Genomic DNA, 18815 nt, shown 5'->3' on the forward strand with positions numbered 1-18815 from the left:
AGGATGCTATTCTATCCTTTGTTAAGAAACAGCTGGGATGATCAGTGCAAGATTAGCTACATAGACCTCTGAAAAAAACTGCTTAGGGTATGTATAAATTACCAGTAAACACTACATGTGAAAAATATCTATGACCCTATCAACATATTCTTTCATACGTAACAAGGTGTGGTTACAGCTCTTAATGTTAAGCTTCAGAGATTGCCTTGTGTGAGTAACTCATCCTTTGGCCCCTTCAAGCAGGGAACAAAATATAAGACATTGAACATATGGTGGTAGCAAGGACAGATGTGTCTCTTGGCTTGTTTATCTATTCTGAGCTGCAGAGGATGAAAAGAAACAGACTTTGTAATGTGAAAACCAATATTATTTAAATGTTGCGTTTAGGCTGACTACCTCAAAACAATATACAGTTTCACTATTATATTATTACTTTACACATTTCCTTTATGCTTCTATATAATCTCTGTTTTAGTACAAAACCCAGTACAGTACAAGAGTGTACACGGTACCAGTGTCCACAGATCAGAATTACACCGTGGCTACAGAACAGCTGAATATCAGCAGTATTTTGGAAAATGTGACTCGGGCAATGGGAACACTACAAAAGATGGTGGAATTGGAGGAAGTGGTGCCAGTCGCTGGATCAGCAAGAGGTGTGAATGCACTGGGTCTTGTGGTCTTCTCCATGTGCTTTGGGCTGGTGATTGGAAACATGAAGGAGCAAGGAAGAGCTCTTAAAGAATTTTTTGACTGTCTCAATGAGGCCATAATGAGGCTTGTTTCAATCATAATATGGTGAGACCAAATAAGAAATAGTTTTTTTTTTTTTACAAGAGAACCCTTTATAAGAAACCATTTTAAGAGCACTGTAAAACCTATAAACAATGTTCCCTCCAATCTGTCTGCTTGTACTATGACACAGGGTACTAAAAGTGTGTGCTCAGGGAGAGAGGTAACATTCTGTAAAATCCGCACTATAGAGAATTTGCGGAGCAACAACCATTCACCTGAGCGAAAAGTCGACAGGCGATAGAGTGCGAACAAACGCTAGCGATGGTCTCTTTCGATAGCGAATTGTCGCCTGCGCCTGTTAGTGAATTGGCGATGTCCCAGCGAATGTAAGTCACCAATAAATCTAAAAAATTTTGGTGCAAACAGCCCACAAGACCTTAGAGTAAATGTATCAGACCATGTACAAAATTCAGGGACATCTATAATAAATTGCAGGGCTGTACAGATTGTATTAAATTCAACTGCAACCAGTGCAGCCATTCTAGCTGGGTTCTCATGTTGTAATCCTGCTTTAGAGGGAATATTGTATGAAAATGTAATGGTTTATTCAGTAGTTATTGCCAACTACTCCCTTCTTCCCTTTGGTGTTATAATTCTCAGATGTGAGGGAAGTGGTCATCACTAATCCCATAACTAATTTGTCAATATTTACATAGGTATGCACCAATTGGTATTATGTTCCTGATTTCTGGGAAGATTTTGGAGATGGATGATCTTTTGGTAATGGGAGGTCAGCTTGGCATGTATACAATTACTGTCATTATAGGACTTCTTATACATGCATTGGTGGTGCTCCCTCTGCTGTTTTTCATTGTCACACGAAGAAACCCATGGCCATTTATTGGTGGATTACTCCAGGCTCTTATAACTGCACTGGGGACATCATCAAGGTGAGATGGGAAGGAAAAGTAAATTAATGTAAATGTATTTATTTATACTTAAAAGGCACTTTAACTAAGGCTGTTGGGAGAAATCGTTATTACATAAATAATGTTTGATATAGTTACTCTTCTCGATTTTCCAAATTTACCAGCCAAAAGGAAGTTTCATCTACTAACTAATTTGAGACATGATTCAACTGAACAACAGCTCTGGGCAACAGTGTAGGTAATCTGTTTGTCCGATATGTAATAGACTAGTAACTGCTGAAGATCTAGGTCTAAACAGATGAGTGGCTTGCACAATACTTTTTTTTTAATCTAAAATATATACACAGTTTTAAAAAATGTGTTTCTGCTTTTTTATTTTGCATTTCACAAATAGAGATCATAGTAACAATGGCATGCAATATCAGTGAAAGCTGTAGAGGTATTGTGTTTTCTGATATTAAACAAGAAGAAGCAGTGAAAAAAAGGCAGGGGGGTTGACACAGTAATGCCTTGTTTAATCTTTAAAGGAAAGGCAAAAATTAAGTAATGCTGCTCCGAGTCCTCTGTCAAAAGAAATACAGCATTTCTTTCCTTTATTGTGTACACATGGGCTTCTGTATCAGACTTCCTGTTTTCAGCATAAACCTCCAGGGGAGGGCTTGAGCATGCTCAGTTTGCTCCTCTCCCCCTCCCTCCTCCCATCCCTGCTGTAATCTGAGCTCAGAGCTGTAAGTGAGCAGGTAGAGCAGCGATCCCCAACCAGTAGCTCGTGAGCAACATGTTGCTCTCCAACTCCTTGGATGTTGCTCCCAGTGGCCTCAAAGCAGGTGCTTGTTTTCGAATTCCTGGCTTGGAGGCAAGTTTTGGTTGTATAAAAACCAGGTGCACTGCCAAACAGAGTCTCAATGTAGGTTGACAATCCACATAGGGACTACTAAATGGCCAATCACAGCAATTATTTGGCACCCCAAGAACATTTTTCATGCTTGTGTTGCTCTCCAACTCCTTTTACTTCTGAATGTTGCTCACGGGTTCAAAAGGTTGGGGATCCCTGAGGTAGAGACTCAGGCAGGAAGTGATGTCACACCAAGCTTATATGGCAGCTTCTATCCTAAACAAACGGAGACAGTGTCTAGAGCTGTTTACTAAGGTATGGTAAAGCATTCTGCAGAATAAATATAGCGTTTTAGCTCACACTTTTGTGGCTAATCTGTTGGCAATAAACTGTCTTGGAGCTTTCCTTTTCCTTTAAGAGAACCCAATGTTGCTAGGGAACATTTTCCAACAATATATTCCAACTGGGGGAAAAGGAGTATAACAATAAATAGATATGGTGGCTTTAATTTATTAAAGGAGAAGGAAAGTCATAATTACTTGCAAGTGCCAAAATGTGCACCCCCCAAGTGGTTGTAATCACTTACCTGATACCCCCTGCTGGTGCTCCTATTAGGAGAAAACTGCCCGGCCGGGAGTTCTTCTCTGTGAGCACCACAGAGTGATCTTCTGCTTCTTCTTTTTTCAAAATCCCGGGGCCAACAAACTGCCTATTTTGTTTAAGTTTGGCTTTTCACTGGGCATGTGTACCTGCAAAAAGAAAGAAAAAGCAGGAAGAAGGTTAACTCCATGGTACTCACTGGAAGCACCTGGGCTTGTGCAGTTTTCTGCTTATAGGAGCCCTGGCCCAGAGTATCAGGTAAGTGAATACAATCACTGGGGGTACCTAACATTTGGCACTCCCCAGGAATTGTTTCCTTTCCTTCTCCTTTAATGAAACCTCATTTTAAAAAAAAAGTAGCTGGCTTGCCTACTAATCCCAATAATTTCATTTAAAACAAAATATATCTAAAAGAAAATAATCATATCAAAGAACAATTCATTCTGATTGATAGGCTGAAAAAGTTCAGAAATTATTGCACAAATATGGAAATGTTAAAAAACAATTCCTTTCCTGGTTAAAGAGCAGCAATGTTGAGTGCATGGAGGTAGATATGGAGTGATTTTTAGTAAGTGTGTGACATCCCATATGGAGTGCTGTGCACAATATGACACATGGTTGGATAAATTAATGGTAATCATAGTGTCCCATACACACATGTTATATGAGAACAACTTATTGCATCTGTTACTGCTTATATTGTCCCATATGACCTGGCACTGAACAGCTTTTATTGCAGCAGCAATGTCTTTATCAACATCTGATCACAGTCCCATACGAGAACGCTGCTGTTGGTCCCGCTGCTGGCTATATCTGCTCACTGATTCCAAGCACCAGCCATTTCTCCCCCATATGCCCCAAAATTAGGAACTGTCCCAATGAAGTTTCTCCAGAAACAAGAGCTCACTTGCTGTCACACTTATTCTGTCCACGTGCCTCAATCACTCACACCTCACTACTCCCTAATGGCTGTCACACACTCCTCCTTCACTTTGCATTCCACCAGTCCAAGGAGTGCTATATACAGATGTTCTGAATCAATTTAGTGTTATTAATATTCAAAAATGGTATTACAATGCCATTCAGTTACTTGTTTCACCCTTATTGGGCTTCATCGGGCAACAAGTAATTTCTAAATATTTTGGCAAATCTTAATTAGGCACCTCACCTTTTTCAACCCACCGTTGAACACTGAATTGGAAAATTTCCCCATACCTAAAACAATTTACCCCTTACAACACGAACTTGTTAAATCCGTAAGACCACTAAGAGAGAGGAGCAGCCAAAGGGTCTTTATCTCTCTGTTATAGTCTATTTACATTTATTATATAGTCCATACTAAAAATTCTCTTGTTTAGTGCTGATTATTATAGCAATTGTATGTTTTTTTCCACCTCAGCTCTGCAACACTCCCCATCACATTTAAATGTTTGGAGGAGAACAATGGCGTGGACAAGCGAGTTACCAGGTTTGTGCTGCCGGTGGGTGCCACAATTAACATGGACGGAACGGCACTATACGAGGCATTGGCTGCTATTTTCATTGCACAAGTCAACAACTATGAGCTAAACTTTGGACAGATCATCACTATCAGGTGATCAGTACTACCTACTCTGTGTAGTGTTTTGTGTAATTCAGAATTGCAAACTACTTTACTCAGTGTTATTTCACAGTTCAAAACCTTGTAAGACTTTTACTTTATGGAATTCATTAATTTTGATATTGTTAAAACATGTATAGCTACTATTTTATTTGCATACATGATTATGCTTCATTTTAACTCCTACAAGTCATGGGAGTGGTTTGGTACTATATCTACAACCATAGTTTAACAGGTTGGCAAGATAACAAAATGCAATGGTATATGACAGTCATATAGTTTTTTTTCCTTCCTGCTTATAAGGAGAAAATTGATCATAACTTTTTTCATGATTGTAATTCAATTATTTAAAAGGATACTTTTATTCAGGAAAATCATATGGGTTGTTTTCAGGCAAAAACAAACATTTTTATGATAGTGATAGTTGATGATAGTTTTTAGAGGTTTTAAAAAAATAATTCAGCAAAATATATGGCAGAATCTATTCAAGTATACATAGGTGTCAGAACTGGGAGGCACAACTAGGCTGTGACACCCCCAAAATTCCTAGTGTGATGTTGAATCTTTAAAAAAGTTTAAAACATGGTGTCTTTAAGGTGGTGGCCCTGCCCAGTCTCATGAGCTGCTGGTGTAGCTATGAAAAGCCCAACATCTGATTCATAACTTCACAAAATCAGGCTGCTTTTAGAGAAGTGCAAAGATATAAATTGGGTGCTAAGATTTCATACCTACAAGCAGCTTGTGAGACTGGGCAGGATCACCGCCTATGAGCCACCAATTTTTCAAACCTTATTTAAAAAACACTTGTTCTTGGAGTGCACTTACCCACTGCTTCTTACTGTAATTAATGGTCACACTGCTTCTCACTTTATATAATGTATTTAAATGTATGAGTGTCATTACCTTTTTTTTTCATGTATATGGTTGCAAGGGACCCACTTCCGACTGTACCCCATTGTCTCTCATTATATATAATAATACAACCTTATGTCATCTAAATAAACCATTTTTATAAAAATATACTTTTTAATAGTATGTTCCATTGGGTAATCCTAAATAGAAAATTGGCATTTCAAGTTCTAGGAGCAGCCCATTGGGATCATACAATTTATGGCGAACACAAAAAAAAACAATGGTACACATACGTTAGGTCACATCAGCCAATTACTGGACAACATACTGTCTTTTGCTGCCACACTTCTTCACAGCTGCATTATTTCTGGTCAGGCGATCTCTGAGGGAGCACACAGACCATCACAAAATGATGGCTCAAGGTAAAAGATGTAAAACACCAGTTTTTTACTGATATATATATTTTAGTTTGGTAAAATTCTTTAGAAGGCCATTTAATATGATATAAACTATCCATTGGTTACATATGAATTCTCGGAGTATGTTGTTCCTTTAGGAAGTGTTTTATTCAAAAGTATGTATGTACTTTAAAAGTGGGTGTGGGTTTAATTTTAAAATGGGTGGTGCTTAACTTACAAAATATTATAATTTTTTCAGCTGTTGCCATTTATGCACAATTTGAGAGTTGCATTAGTTTGAACACAAGTTTTTACTTATGGCTTTTGGTTGCTTTTTGTAGTTTATTAAAATTGCTACTTAGACTCATTTATATATATTGTATAAAAATATCACTGATCCTTTGTCAATGATATATTAATATTTTTGTGCCTACTGTTTATTTGTTTTACTGTTCTGTACTATAAATAAATACATGATGACAATAGTACAGACACTTTCGGAATATCACATCAGCCAGGCGCCTGTTGTAACGTTCCATTAATGATACCAAGCGTATCTCTGTGTCAGCAAGATCAGTTTCTACTGATTCTCTGCTCATACTTTACAGAGGGACAGCTAAATCCAGACAAACGTCTTTGCCTGCAGCTCGTTTTTTCTGTCTAACAACAACCACAGGGTACAACAATAACAACAATATATAGCTTACAAAAATGCAGCAAAATGAAAAAAATGTCAGTCTCTTAGAATATTTCTTGCCGACCCCTTTCACAGTCTCTCAACTGTATATGAATCCACAATCGAATATATATATACCCCCAGAGGGGATATGTATAGGAAGCGGTCAGCGCCTGTGGCAACAGAAATAAAAAACAGGCATAGCGCAATATGTTTAAAATATAAAATATCACCCTGTGCGTGCACTAGGATGTTGAATAGGTGTATTTTCCCCTTCTCCTTCGTGAAGCTACTAGTGAGGGTATGAAATGACAATACAGGTGAGAGGAAAAGAGGTAAGTGCTTTCCCTGTATGGATGAGAAAATCTTTCCCAAGGATAAAGTGCCTCCACCTTCTGTACAAAATGCCTACTTACAAACCACTGCCGTGGTATGGTGCATGTAACATGAAAACCCTTCTGGTCACTCCCTCTGAATTCGCTGCTCCTTCCGAGTTCCCAAACAGGAGTAAAAGCGATAATAGTGTAAAACCATTTATTTAAAACTACTAAAAACAATTAAAAAATCACACTCACATTTACCCTCACGGGTTTTTTGCGTATTGAGTCCCAATATACAGTTTTTCTGGGGTTCCCAGAGGCAGTCCTATCAGCTCGCTCCAAAATACTGTCAGCTCACTCCAGGCCCAGCATTAGCAGAATTGAGTCCCAAAGTCCTTTCCAGTTTCTTCCTCTAGTCACTTGATGATATTCCAGTTGCAACTCAGCATGGAAAACTCAGCATGGAAAACCCAGAAACAGACTGGAAAAGGAGAAGGGGAAAATACACCTATTCAACATCCTAGTGCACGCACAGGGTGATATTTTATATTTTAAACATATTGCGCTATGCCTGTTTTTTATTTCTGTTGCCACAGGCGCTGACCGCTTCCTATACATATCCCCTCTGGGGGTATATATATATTCGATTGTGAACAACCACAGGGTGTACACAGTTTAGGCTCTGTGTCAACAATTTCTTGGTTTCTATGACTCTCACTCTGTTTAACTGTTCTTCTAACACTGATTAATGCTAAAATGTTAAAAAAATATATATGACAGCTAGTTTAGACTATTTACACCAGTTATGAAATATATATATATATATATATATATATATATATATATATATATATATATATATATATATATATATATATATATATATATATATATATATATATATATATATATATAAATTCTTTACTAAACACATTGTACAAGTCCAATGTTTCATTCCTTATTAGGACCTTTATCAAGGAAAAGTCCTAATTAGTTTATTTAGGTTTTTATCCTAACCAATCAACTTTAAAGTACATTATCCAGGAACCTAAAGACTTTGCTACTGATCAGTTCTGTTTAAATTATACTGCAGCAATTAGTTTTTGTGAATAAAATATCAACCTAACCTCCTTTGGTATAATGCTGTTCACCTAATGATTCTGAATTAAGTAGTAATAATTAAAGCTATTTTAAATGCATTCATATGGAAAGTATGTATTTCTAATTATCATTCATTTATGCACTAATAATGTATCACCAGTATACAAAATAAAATTCCCAATAAACTCTGATTTTTATTTTATTTTTTTATTTTTCCCCATGCATTTCACTCCATGGAGAGCAGGATCTCTGTAGGCATGCATACTTATTCCCATTATTTTCTTTCCACAGTATCACAGCTACTGCAGCCAGTATTGGAGCCGCCGGCATCCCTCAGGCTGGACTGGTAACCATGGTGATTGTTCTGACATCAGTGGGGCTCCCCACAGAGGATATCACTCTTATTATTGCTGTGGATTGGTTTCTGTGAGTGTCAAATGCATACTTTTCTTACAGTTTTAGGAATATATTGGTGCCAAGAAAAGATCTTGGTTGGAAATATTTAGCCATAAATTGCTTTACAAGTGCGGAGCAATAGTACCTTGTTTAATGATACCAGAGCAGGCCCGGATTGGTAATTTGTGGGATCTGGCAAATGCCAGAGGGGCTGCTCTTCAATGTCACTATTTAGTGAGCTGGTTGAGGACTGTTAAGGCCTATTCTGACTCCCAGTCCAGACCTGTACCAGAAGGTGTTGGCAGAATTGCCATTCTTAATTTAATTGAGGAAAGACAGGAAATTCCTTATATTGAATTCCCAGCATAACTTATGTAAAAAGAAAAATCAGCAGTTCTAGTGACCTAAAGCAATTGATGTGAAGTAGCTTGGCAAGCAAACATCTGATTGGTTGAGATGGGATATTTGAAACTGATATTGCATAGTATACATTGTATATTACTAGTTTTTTCTGAAAGATGGAGTACATGTAATCCATCTGTCTACTGCCTAAATTTAAAATCATGGGGGGTGCTAAATGTTAAGCACCTCCAAATTATTATAATCACTTAGCTGATACCCTGGACTCCTGTTAGAAGAAAACTGCACTGGCCCAGGTTTCCTCTGAAAGAGCACCATAGAGAGTACATCTTATTGCGCATTTTCATTCATCAATGGCCCCAGACTAACACACGTGCAGTCAATCTGGCTTTTTACTTAAAGTTTGCCTTTTCACTCTACTGTGTGTACTTTGCATGAAGAAGCACCCCCCCCCCATAATAAATAACACTACCTCTCTTTTAATGCCAATAAAATGCTAATATTTATTTCAGTTAATATTTGAAGCTCTGATTAAGAAGGAGAAATAGAAGAGAAATAGAATGTATTAAGTATAGTTGCTCATTGTAGCATCTTCTAAAAACAACCGCACTATTTTTCTTGGTTGTCATTGCGAATACTACTTTCAATATCTGAATAAGTAAGCAACTGTAATTAGACACTCTAATATTGTAGAACTTCTGTCACACAGCCATACATGTATAGGAGTTTAGAAGCTGAGATTTCTGTTTCTTCTATGCCTTTCAGAGACCGCCTGCGGACAACAACCAATGTGCTTGGAGACTCTCTAGGGGCAGGTATTGTTGAGCATCTCTCCAGACATGAACTGAAGAGGCAAGATGTTGAGATTGGCAACTCTGTTCTAGAGGAGTGTGAGAAACCTTACCAGCTCATCTGTGCTGAAAATGACATCCAGAAGCACCCTAACTGTGAGACATCCATGTGAAGACAAATGCTGTTATTGGCTTATGCCATACACTGATCTATTCAGGGCATTCTTATCTTTGTCCATGACATCTGAATCAGTCTATCCATGCACTGTTTGAGGTTCTCAGCATTTTTGGAGAAATCTCTTTTTTAAAAGAAGATTCCAAATTTACAGTACTTGTGGGGAAGTTTTGATATTCAACAAATATCTCTGTGGGCAATAGTTAGAAAAAAGGACAATGGTGATAAAATATGTTTAATTCCTTGCAATTAGCAGACACTAAGGTATGAAACCACCCTGCCTATTAGAACATTTTCACAACATGACCCTTTTGACAGCTATGGATACAGCAAATACGTAACAAAAGAGGGTTATTAATAGTTGCTGTCGTGCATTGAACATCTTATTAGTATTACACTTAAATGTTAAGCCCTCTGTACTATGTGTTGATTTTTTGTAACTGAAAATTCCAAGCATTGAAAATTGTCTGTGTATGGAGAAATTGTTTCAGCCATTCTAGCAGATCAAAATGCATTGATCAGTCATGTAAATTACTTTTAACCAATCTCTGTCCAATCAAAAACTTTGCATTAGGAAATTGTTCCGCGATCATGAAATTGGTAAAAAAAATGTATCCATTACATCTGGGGCCTCTAGCTGAAAGAGAGAGATGTAATACAAATGTCTGTTTTAGTTCCTGTCTGAGATAGTACATTACCACACATACAGGGGAATGTAATAAAAGTCGCAAAGAGCAAAACAATTCGCACCAATAAGACTAAAAATCCACATCTCGCAATGTAATATTGTTCCTTAAACTGTTATTGCATTGCGAATTTTAATTGCGCATTGCGAATTTTAATTGCGCACTCATAAGAAGTGCTTGAAGGTGTCGTAATCTTTTGGAGCAAACATAACGACTTTTTCAGTAAGAAGTTTTATTACATTGACTGCGCATTGGCGCAAACTATAAAATTCGCAAATGGTCTTTCACTGTCGGAAGTGGTCGCTAAACAGTTTCCGGGCACGCAAAAGCTATATTAAATTCGCACAAAGCAAAATTTGTTCGCGCAAAGGCATAACTTTTCGCATTGCGAATAGTTTTTCCGTTAGCGATTTTTATTACATTCCCCCGATAGTGGCAAAAACTGTGCTGCAATATTAACATACAAACCTAATAACTGCAATGAAATTCTCATAAACTTGCTTAAGATTTTGCTGAAGTCTCACTACAGGTTGTGGTTTGAAGACCAGGGATAGCTTATGACCTTTAAGGCCTTTTTACCTAATATATTTATTTTATCTACCCAATCTACTATGTCTTGGCCAGTAAATTAAACTCATGGAGCATCAGCTCTGCTAACACTACAGGCCCTATTCAGTTCTGTTATACATTATTACTGTGAATACAAGCAACAGTTTATACAGTTTGCATTGTCCACAGTTCTAAAAACTTGCCATATTAAACTGAGATGGAAGCAGTTGGAAATGTTTAAGCCTAAGATCAAGGTATAGGATATTTAGGATGATTCCTGTTTTAAAGTTGAGGTCACGCCAATTATTGTGCTACGTGAAAGCTGATACCCCCCTTTACCTCCAATGTATACATTTTATAGATTTTACACACCATTAAAAATATAAATAGAGGTTCTGCACAGAGAGAAATATTAATCACCCTATCTGTGTCGATTATGCTTTCTTTGTTTGGGTTTCCTTCCACAACACATAAAGGCAAGTTCAATTATAAAATTGACCCTAGGAAGGAAGGGTTGGCCATACACTATGAGCCGAACGATCGGATTACTAAACTGCGAATGGGTGCCGAGGGGTCGCAGGACCACATCAACTAGCTGATGCGGTCCTGGATCACAGAAATAAATCTATTTTTGGCCTGATATCGATCAGGAGGACCCATTGGGAGCCCTCACACATGGGCAGATAAGATGCAGAATATCAGCAGCTTTAGTCTGCAAGTGTATGGCCACCTTTAGACTTAAACTTAGATAATAAGATCAACTGGGTCAGGAACTAGGATGGGAATGATGAAAGTGGTGAGTAACATGTTGGCATTATATAAAGTATAATATTAATCTATGACACAAATTACCTTAGAAATGGCAGAATTCTTGCTTGATTGTGTCAAACAATAACTCTCTCTGATGGGGGTTGTCCTCATTTTATTCAGAACTGAAGACCCCCCACAAAGCCAAAATATATTCAAAATCCATAACTGGTCAAAATATTCCTTTAAACTGTATTTCATTTTGTATATTTACATTTGCCCAATGGTATGTTCTATAGTCAACCTGTTAGGATCAGACAATAAACGACGTACCAAATGTATCAGGCTCATCAGTATAGCTGCCCATCAGTAGAGTAGTCCAATGGCAGAGAGGATCTGTAACTTCAGAAATGTCCATTTTCGATCCATATGTTTCTGATTTTGGCCAGCCCTATGTGATTGACTGCACAGCACACAGCCAGTTTCAGATATGTTAAATAATCCATACATTTTAGCTCAGATGCTGTTCAGTAACATCAAATGGCTAGAAAATAATGGATGCTCATACCTAAAAAGAACTGGCTCAATCTAATACTGGACAATAATTCTACTTTGTATATTTCTATATATGTAGATACATATGTTAACCTTTATGTGATTTTGTGTTAAATATAGGAAATATTTATTTGCTTGGTAGTGTTGGGAATATAAATGAAAGTGGTGTTAATGGCTTTTATCAATGGTGCATGTGGTATTTCTGAAGGTGACTGAGTGATTAAATTACCTAGGCTATATTCTTTTTCGCAATCTAGAACACTGGTTGCCAGTTGACCCATAATTTGATATAATAAGCCTACAAAAATATATGTACATGCTTCAGGACAAATAAAAGCCGTTTGGGGGGAAATAACTATTTTTAAAGTCTGCAATTTGCAAAGACATTGGGAGACTAGTAATTTTCTGGACCTCCACTGGATTGTTAAATAGTCTATGACAGAGGAGCAAGAGTTTTCTATAGGCTACATATGTGAAGTCATGTGTTCTAGTGTCAAAAATCTACCTAAACCCTTCTTAATAACAAGTGAGCCGTGCCATTATTCCGACAGGACTCCTGACAAAGGAACACACAAATGCTGGCCTTGTGATATATGAATAACCAGGGTAATTTGTTTACCAAAACTTTTGTCTAACAATCCTATTTTACACAGATACTTGAAATGATTCTTGATGTTAAATAGTGGTGGATATTTTGTCTTTTTTAAATCTCGTTACTTTTACATTTTCTTTTCATACTTTACATGGAAAAAAACGATTTTTTATCCCGTTACCCGCTTTCTGTGTCCTAGACATTAACCACAGTATGCAACCACAAACGGCAGTGATGTGAAAGTGATGGAAATGGTTTCCTAGGCCTGTATTGATCAGTGTTTAAGTAATCAGTGGAAATGTTTGGTTGTGCTTTTCCAAGCTGTGAAATGTTTCTCTTTACTGTGGGTCCGTGAATAAGGCCTTTGAGTGGCGACACTGCAGCTGCTAAGTAAACGAACAATAATCAGCAAAACTGACACACTTCTGTTATGGAGCACGTCATTCATATTTCATGTGTTACCAAGGGTGTCAGTAGCTGTTATACTGATTTTTATATGTAAAAAGCCATGCTGTGAAATGTGCCAGTGTATAAAACTCAGGGGCAGATGTTGCCCACCTCCAATATTTTTTTTCCTATAGGTTTGATTTTTTAATATATAAAATCTTTTTGTGATCAGTTATCAAGGCTTTTCAGTGCTCCCCACACTGGGGGCTTTACCAAAAAAAACATGTTCCACCTTACTCAAGGCAAAAACTATTCTATCGTATAGTCTGCTCAGTCCAATTTGGTGGAAAATTCTGAAAAGCTTATAACAAATCTGTAGTGATGACCGAATCTGTTCCGTTTCGCCAAAAAAAATTGCGAAACTCAGAAAAAATTCACGAAATGGTGAAAAATTTGCTAAACAAATTGAAGTTAATGGACGTCAAAATAATTTTGACACTCAACAATTTTTACACGCACAACTTTTTTGTCCAAATGCATAAAAGTCAATGGGGCTCATTTATAAACTTCGCGCAAGGCAGGATGATTCGCACAGTGAAAATATGTGTCCTGCGCCTGGTTATATTTATAAAGCTGAATAAGAGTGTGCTATGAGATTTGCGAATTTGTTTTTCACACTACGAATGTCTAGAAGAGCTTTTTAAATTTGAAAAATCGCAAATTGCGAAAATACTCGCAAAACAGTTTCGCAAATTGCAAACTTCAGTTACTGTACTCACGCACAGACCCGTCTCATTTGCAAAAAATTATTCACAATGCGAATTCGCAAAAACTGGAAAGATGGGCACAGCAGTGCAATATTTTAGCTTTCAGGAAAAAGCATGGGCAAAACAACCATTTGCGAATAAAAATGCGCTGCACGAACTTTATAAATGAACCCCACTGTGTGTCAAAAAATTTTCAACGCGTGACAATTTTTATGCGCACAGCTTTTTCTGTCGCAGCAAATTTTTGCAGCAATTTCACGAAAAAAATTCACAGGTGGCGAAGTGCAGAAATGCGCAGCAAGTCCATGCCTGGCGAATAAATTTGCCCATCACTGCAAATCAGGTCTATAGGAAACTCAAGTAACCTGACCTTTAATAAATGTGCTCCCCTCCCGGTGTCTGCATAGTCAGTAGTCTGTTCATAAGTAAACTTTTAAGCTTTTTTGTATTCTTTTATAGTATTATGTTTTCAGTGAAATGCTATGTTGTTACAGATATTGCTGATCTGGTTGAACTTGTCAAAATAAATATTTTGTTGTTTATTAAGATGTCCGTTGCCTTATTCATGATCTGATGCACAAGCGTATAACATGGATACATGATTGATAACATTGCTGTCAGCCATTGCAAAATGATATAACTCAGCAAACAAGTGTTAACTCCAAATCTTACACTATTTGATCAGGTTGGGCTTCCAAGAGTACCTAAGAGAACAGTATTTTCCCCTAGTTGGGTACTGTCATCCACTATCCTGCCCCAGCCAGAAGCCCCACCCAATGGGCAACACCACAGCCTTACAGGGAAAAACATTCATCTAACCAGCTCTGATACAGCTCTTTTTTTCTATGTGTTATGTTGAACAAGTGGCAAGATCCTTGGATAATGGCTACTTGAAGCAGCCCCTAGCAACTATTGGTTACAGGCAAGCCCATCCTTAAAAAAATGCACAGCATAGTGAAGTAAGTATAGTAGTAGATAAAATAGATACTTACAAACTGGTATATTTTGGATATAATGAGGTTGGATAAGATGTTATGTCACTGAATCAGTATAGGACTGAGCCACCATGGTATGAATTGCTAGTGGGAGCCATTTGGCCTTGTATGATTATTGTATCCCATAGCCATTCCCCATTTCTATATGAGTACAAAGGGGAGAAATGAAGAAATGATGTATGAGAGTACATAAAAACAAGAGACTAGGAGAACAAAGAAGGTAGATGGAGAGGAGAAAAAAATAATTTGAATGACTCTAAAGACAAAAACCCACATTAAAGCATTAAAAAAAGAGAGACAGTGACGTGTTAAGTGTAAAGGATTTTACAACATGAAAACAGACATGTCATGCTCAGAAAGAACTTCAGTATGGTGCAAGAGACAGGCAGGATGACATAGTCAAGAAGAAAAGGAAATACGTCAGCACTAACTATGCAAGAGAGAGACATACATCAGCTATAGCCTGCTCCTTCTCATATCCATATTTTTTTGTGTGTGTGTGTGTGTTCGTGTCATTTTGAACGTAGTGCTGGTGCATCATACATTTACGGTCCTTGTCTTACTTTGCTGTATTAATGCACGAGTGTCCTGTTGACAGATCGTTGAGAAACTAAGAATTTATGCAACAGAGGCTGACTGTTATTGCACATCACAGTCATTACATCATACTGTTATATGGTACAGCCCTGAAGTGGTTACATAGTTAATTTGGATTGAAAAAAGAACAAACTCCATCAAGTTCAACCCCTCCGAATGAACATATATACACACACTTGTACAGATCAATCTAAGCACTAACTTTTATATAGTGAATAAAGTACCCCCTCTTGTAAAATATAAGGATATTATGTTACCGAGGAGTTTTCATGACCATATAAAAACACGAGGCAGAACACGAAATGACATCACCATTTATAACTGATGACATCAGAACTCACCGTTTATAAGGCTATAATTTACAAGATATTCGTGGCTTTTGTGTATTATATATATATATATATATATATATATATATATATATATATATATATATATATATATATATAACAAACAAGGGAAAGTTGTGCTCACCACTATTTTTTAAAACCATTAGGCGGGGGTGCAATGAGGCTGTGACCACAAAATAAATATAGTCAAATACAAGAGTCCTCTGCACTCAACCCATTATCAATATATTTAAGACAGTGACATTTTGTGCATACTGCTACTAAAAAATGCCTTACCCTTTAAACAAAACAGGGATTGTTTGTCCATATATTGCAATATATTTAAGCTGGCCAACTACGTCAAAGTCATCCCATATCTGGCCAGTCCTATGCTCAATTTTATCTGATTCATTAAGAATTCTATTGCTTCATTATACATTTTACAAAGGGACTAAGTTTTACCTGCAACTTACTTGCTGCTTTCAAAGTAAACCCCCATACTTGGCTGCCCTTTTATTAGACACCAGTGGGATCACCTGACTATAGTTGGGAAGGGTGGGAGCTACAACATGGAGCTGGTCACTGCTCCTGTATAACTATAACAAACAAGGGAAAGTTGTGCTCACCACTTTCCCAAGTATGGGGGTTTACTTTGAAAGCAGCAAGAAAGCAGCAAGTAAGTTGCAGGTCCCTTTGTAAAATGTATAATGAAGCAATAGAATTCTTAATGAATCAGATAAAATTGAGCATAGGACTGGCCAGATATGGGATGACTTTGACGTAGTTGGCCAGCTTAAATATATTGCAATATATGGACAAACAATCCCTGTTTTGTTTAAAGGGTAAGGCATTTTTTAGTAGCAGTATGCACAAAATGTCGCTGTCTTAAATATATTGATAATGGGTTGAGTGCAGAGGACTCTTGTATTTGACTATATGTATTTTGTGGTCACAGCCTCATTGCACCCCCGCCTAATGGTTTTAAAAAATAGTGGTGAGCACAACTTTCCCTTGTTTGTTATAGTTATACAGGAGCAGTGACCAGCTCCATGTTGTAGCTCCCACCCTTCCCAGCTATAGTCAGGTGATCCCACTGGTGTCTAATAAAAGGGCAGCCAAGTATGGGGGTTTACTTTGAAAGCAGCAAGTAAGTTGCAGGTAAAACCTAGTCCCTTTGTAAAATGTATAATGAAGCAATAGAATTCTTAATGAATCAGATAGAATTGAGCATAGGACTGGCCAGATATGCGATGACTTTGACGTAGTTGGCCAGCTTAAATATATTGCAATATATGGACAAACAATCCCTGTTTTGTTTAAAGGGTAAGGCATTTTTTAGTAGCAGTATGCACAAAATGTCTCTGTCTTAAATATATTGATAATGGGTTGAGTGCAGAGGACTCTTGTATTTGACTATATATATATATATATATATATATATATATATATATATATACTCCTGTAGAATATCTTGTGAAAAGCTATACGTCTATTCAAATAAGCATGAAAAAAGCCAACGTGACATTCCAGTCCACACAGAGACCTTTCTCAAGGCAACCATGCAAACATCTCAAACAAACATATTTACCAATAAACCAATCAATAGGAAGTGACATCATCACCACCATAAAGTGACTATTACCCATAATTAATGCAAAGTGATCAGTGCTTTAAAGTGACATATGCGTGTTAAAGCTTGTTCATCCATAATTGTTAATAAAACATCATGAGCATAAATTTCAATCATGAGAATCAAAAAAAATTTTTTTTTAAAAAATGCTTTGACATAAAACATTAAACAAGTGCCAATCTTAACCAGTAGTATAAACATATTTACACAAATGCAATTATCAGTGTCTCTGTGAATCTGAAACAGAATCAATGGGCTACTTGAAAGAACATGGGTGTCCACAGATAGGAGTGGGGGGGTACTTGCCCCACCCTGGACTTAAAATTACCATTAAAGGACATGTAAACCCCCTCCACAAAAATGTAATCAGTGACCAGCCTCTTTGAAATCTTTGGATAGCTGCCACTCTGGTTGTTAAAAGGCTAACATTAAGGCTGCAGCATCCCTTTAATCACTTAGAAATCCTTCTCCTCCTCACTCAGCCCCCTCCCTCAGGAATTGGCTTTGATTTTTGATTTATTAGCATGCTCAGTTCTCAGCTCAGATTATTTAACACACAATCCAGTCTAACAGCCAATGAAGAGATGGCATTGCTGGTTCCCATAGAAACTCTGCTCTTGCTGTCTGATCCTATTTTTTTCTCCTAAACACCTCTCCTGAGCTCAGTTTAACCATTAAAGTGCTCAACCCCAGCAGAACTGTTTATCAAAGTTTGTTGTGCCTGTGTAAAGCTGCATTCTGCATTGCATGAACTTTACAGTATACATGTCTCAATGTTACTGTTGATGTGTCAGAGGGGAAAATGGCCTCCGGGTGAAAGCTTCAATTTGTTTTTGGAAAATATGATGGTGCTGGCAAATGGAGGGGGTATATGCAGTACAAATGATGTGGCTTGTGTGGGGAAGACATGTCCAACTTATATACATGGTAGGAAAATGTAGGCTTTACATGTGCTTTAAGAACCTGCAATAAGCTTATAGAAGGCTTAAAACTTGTGGTCAGCACCCCTTCAAATAATGGACCCGTCCCAATGCCTATTCTACTGCTCAGAGCAGCAGTCAGGTTTAGCTCCGCCCCTTCCCTCTGTGAGAAGCTTCCTGCTCCTCAGCTGTGTGAGGAATGAGAGAATCACAGTAGAGAATCTCCTCCCAGGGCAGAGGAGTGTGAATCTATGGTGTTAAGCTTAGAGGGTGAATGCCAGTGTATGTGTGTG

At 37.5% G+C, this 18815-nt stretch overlaps 1 protein-coding gene across 1 annotated transcript in view; it reads left to right on the forward strand.

Moving 5' to 3' along the window:
- slc1a6.L (solute carrier family 1 (high affinity aspartate/glutamate transporter), member 6 L homeolog) overlaps positions 1-10545 on the forward strand; it is a 31690-nt gene extending 21145 nt beyond the window's left edge. The window contains exons 7-11 of the mRNA XM_018255155.2: positions 476-798; positions 1452-1685; positions 4499-4693; positions 8338-8472; positions 9568-10545. Coding sequence (XP_018110644.1) covers positions 476-798; positions 1452-1685; positions 4499-4693; positions 8338-8472; positions 9568-9766 — 1086 coding nt within the window. The 3' untranslated portion in view covers positions 9767-10545. The remainder of the gene's footprint in view (positions 1-475; positions 799-1451; positions 1686-4498; positions 4694-8337; positions 8473-9567) is intronic.
- Positions 10546-18815: the final 8270 nt, after the last annotated feature.

The sequence above is a fragment of the Xenopus laevis genome, chromosome 1L (assembly GCF_017654675.1).
Source record: "Xenopus laevis strain J_2021 chromosome 1L, Xenopus_laevis_v10.1, whole genome shotgun sequence".
NCBI lineage: Eukaryota > Metazoa > Chordata > Amphibia > Anura > Pipidae > Xenopus > Xenopus laevis.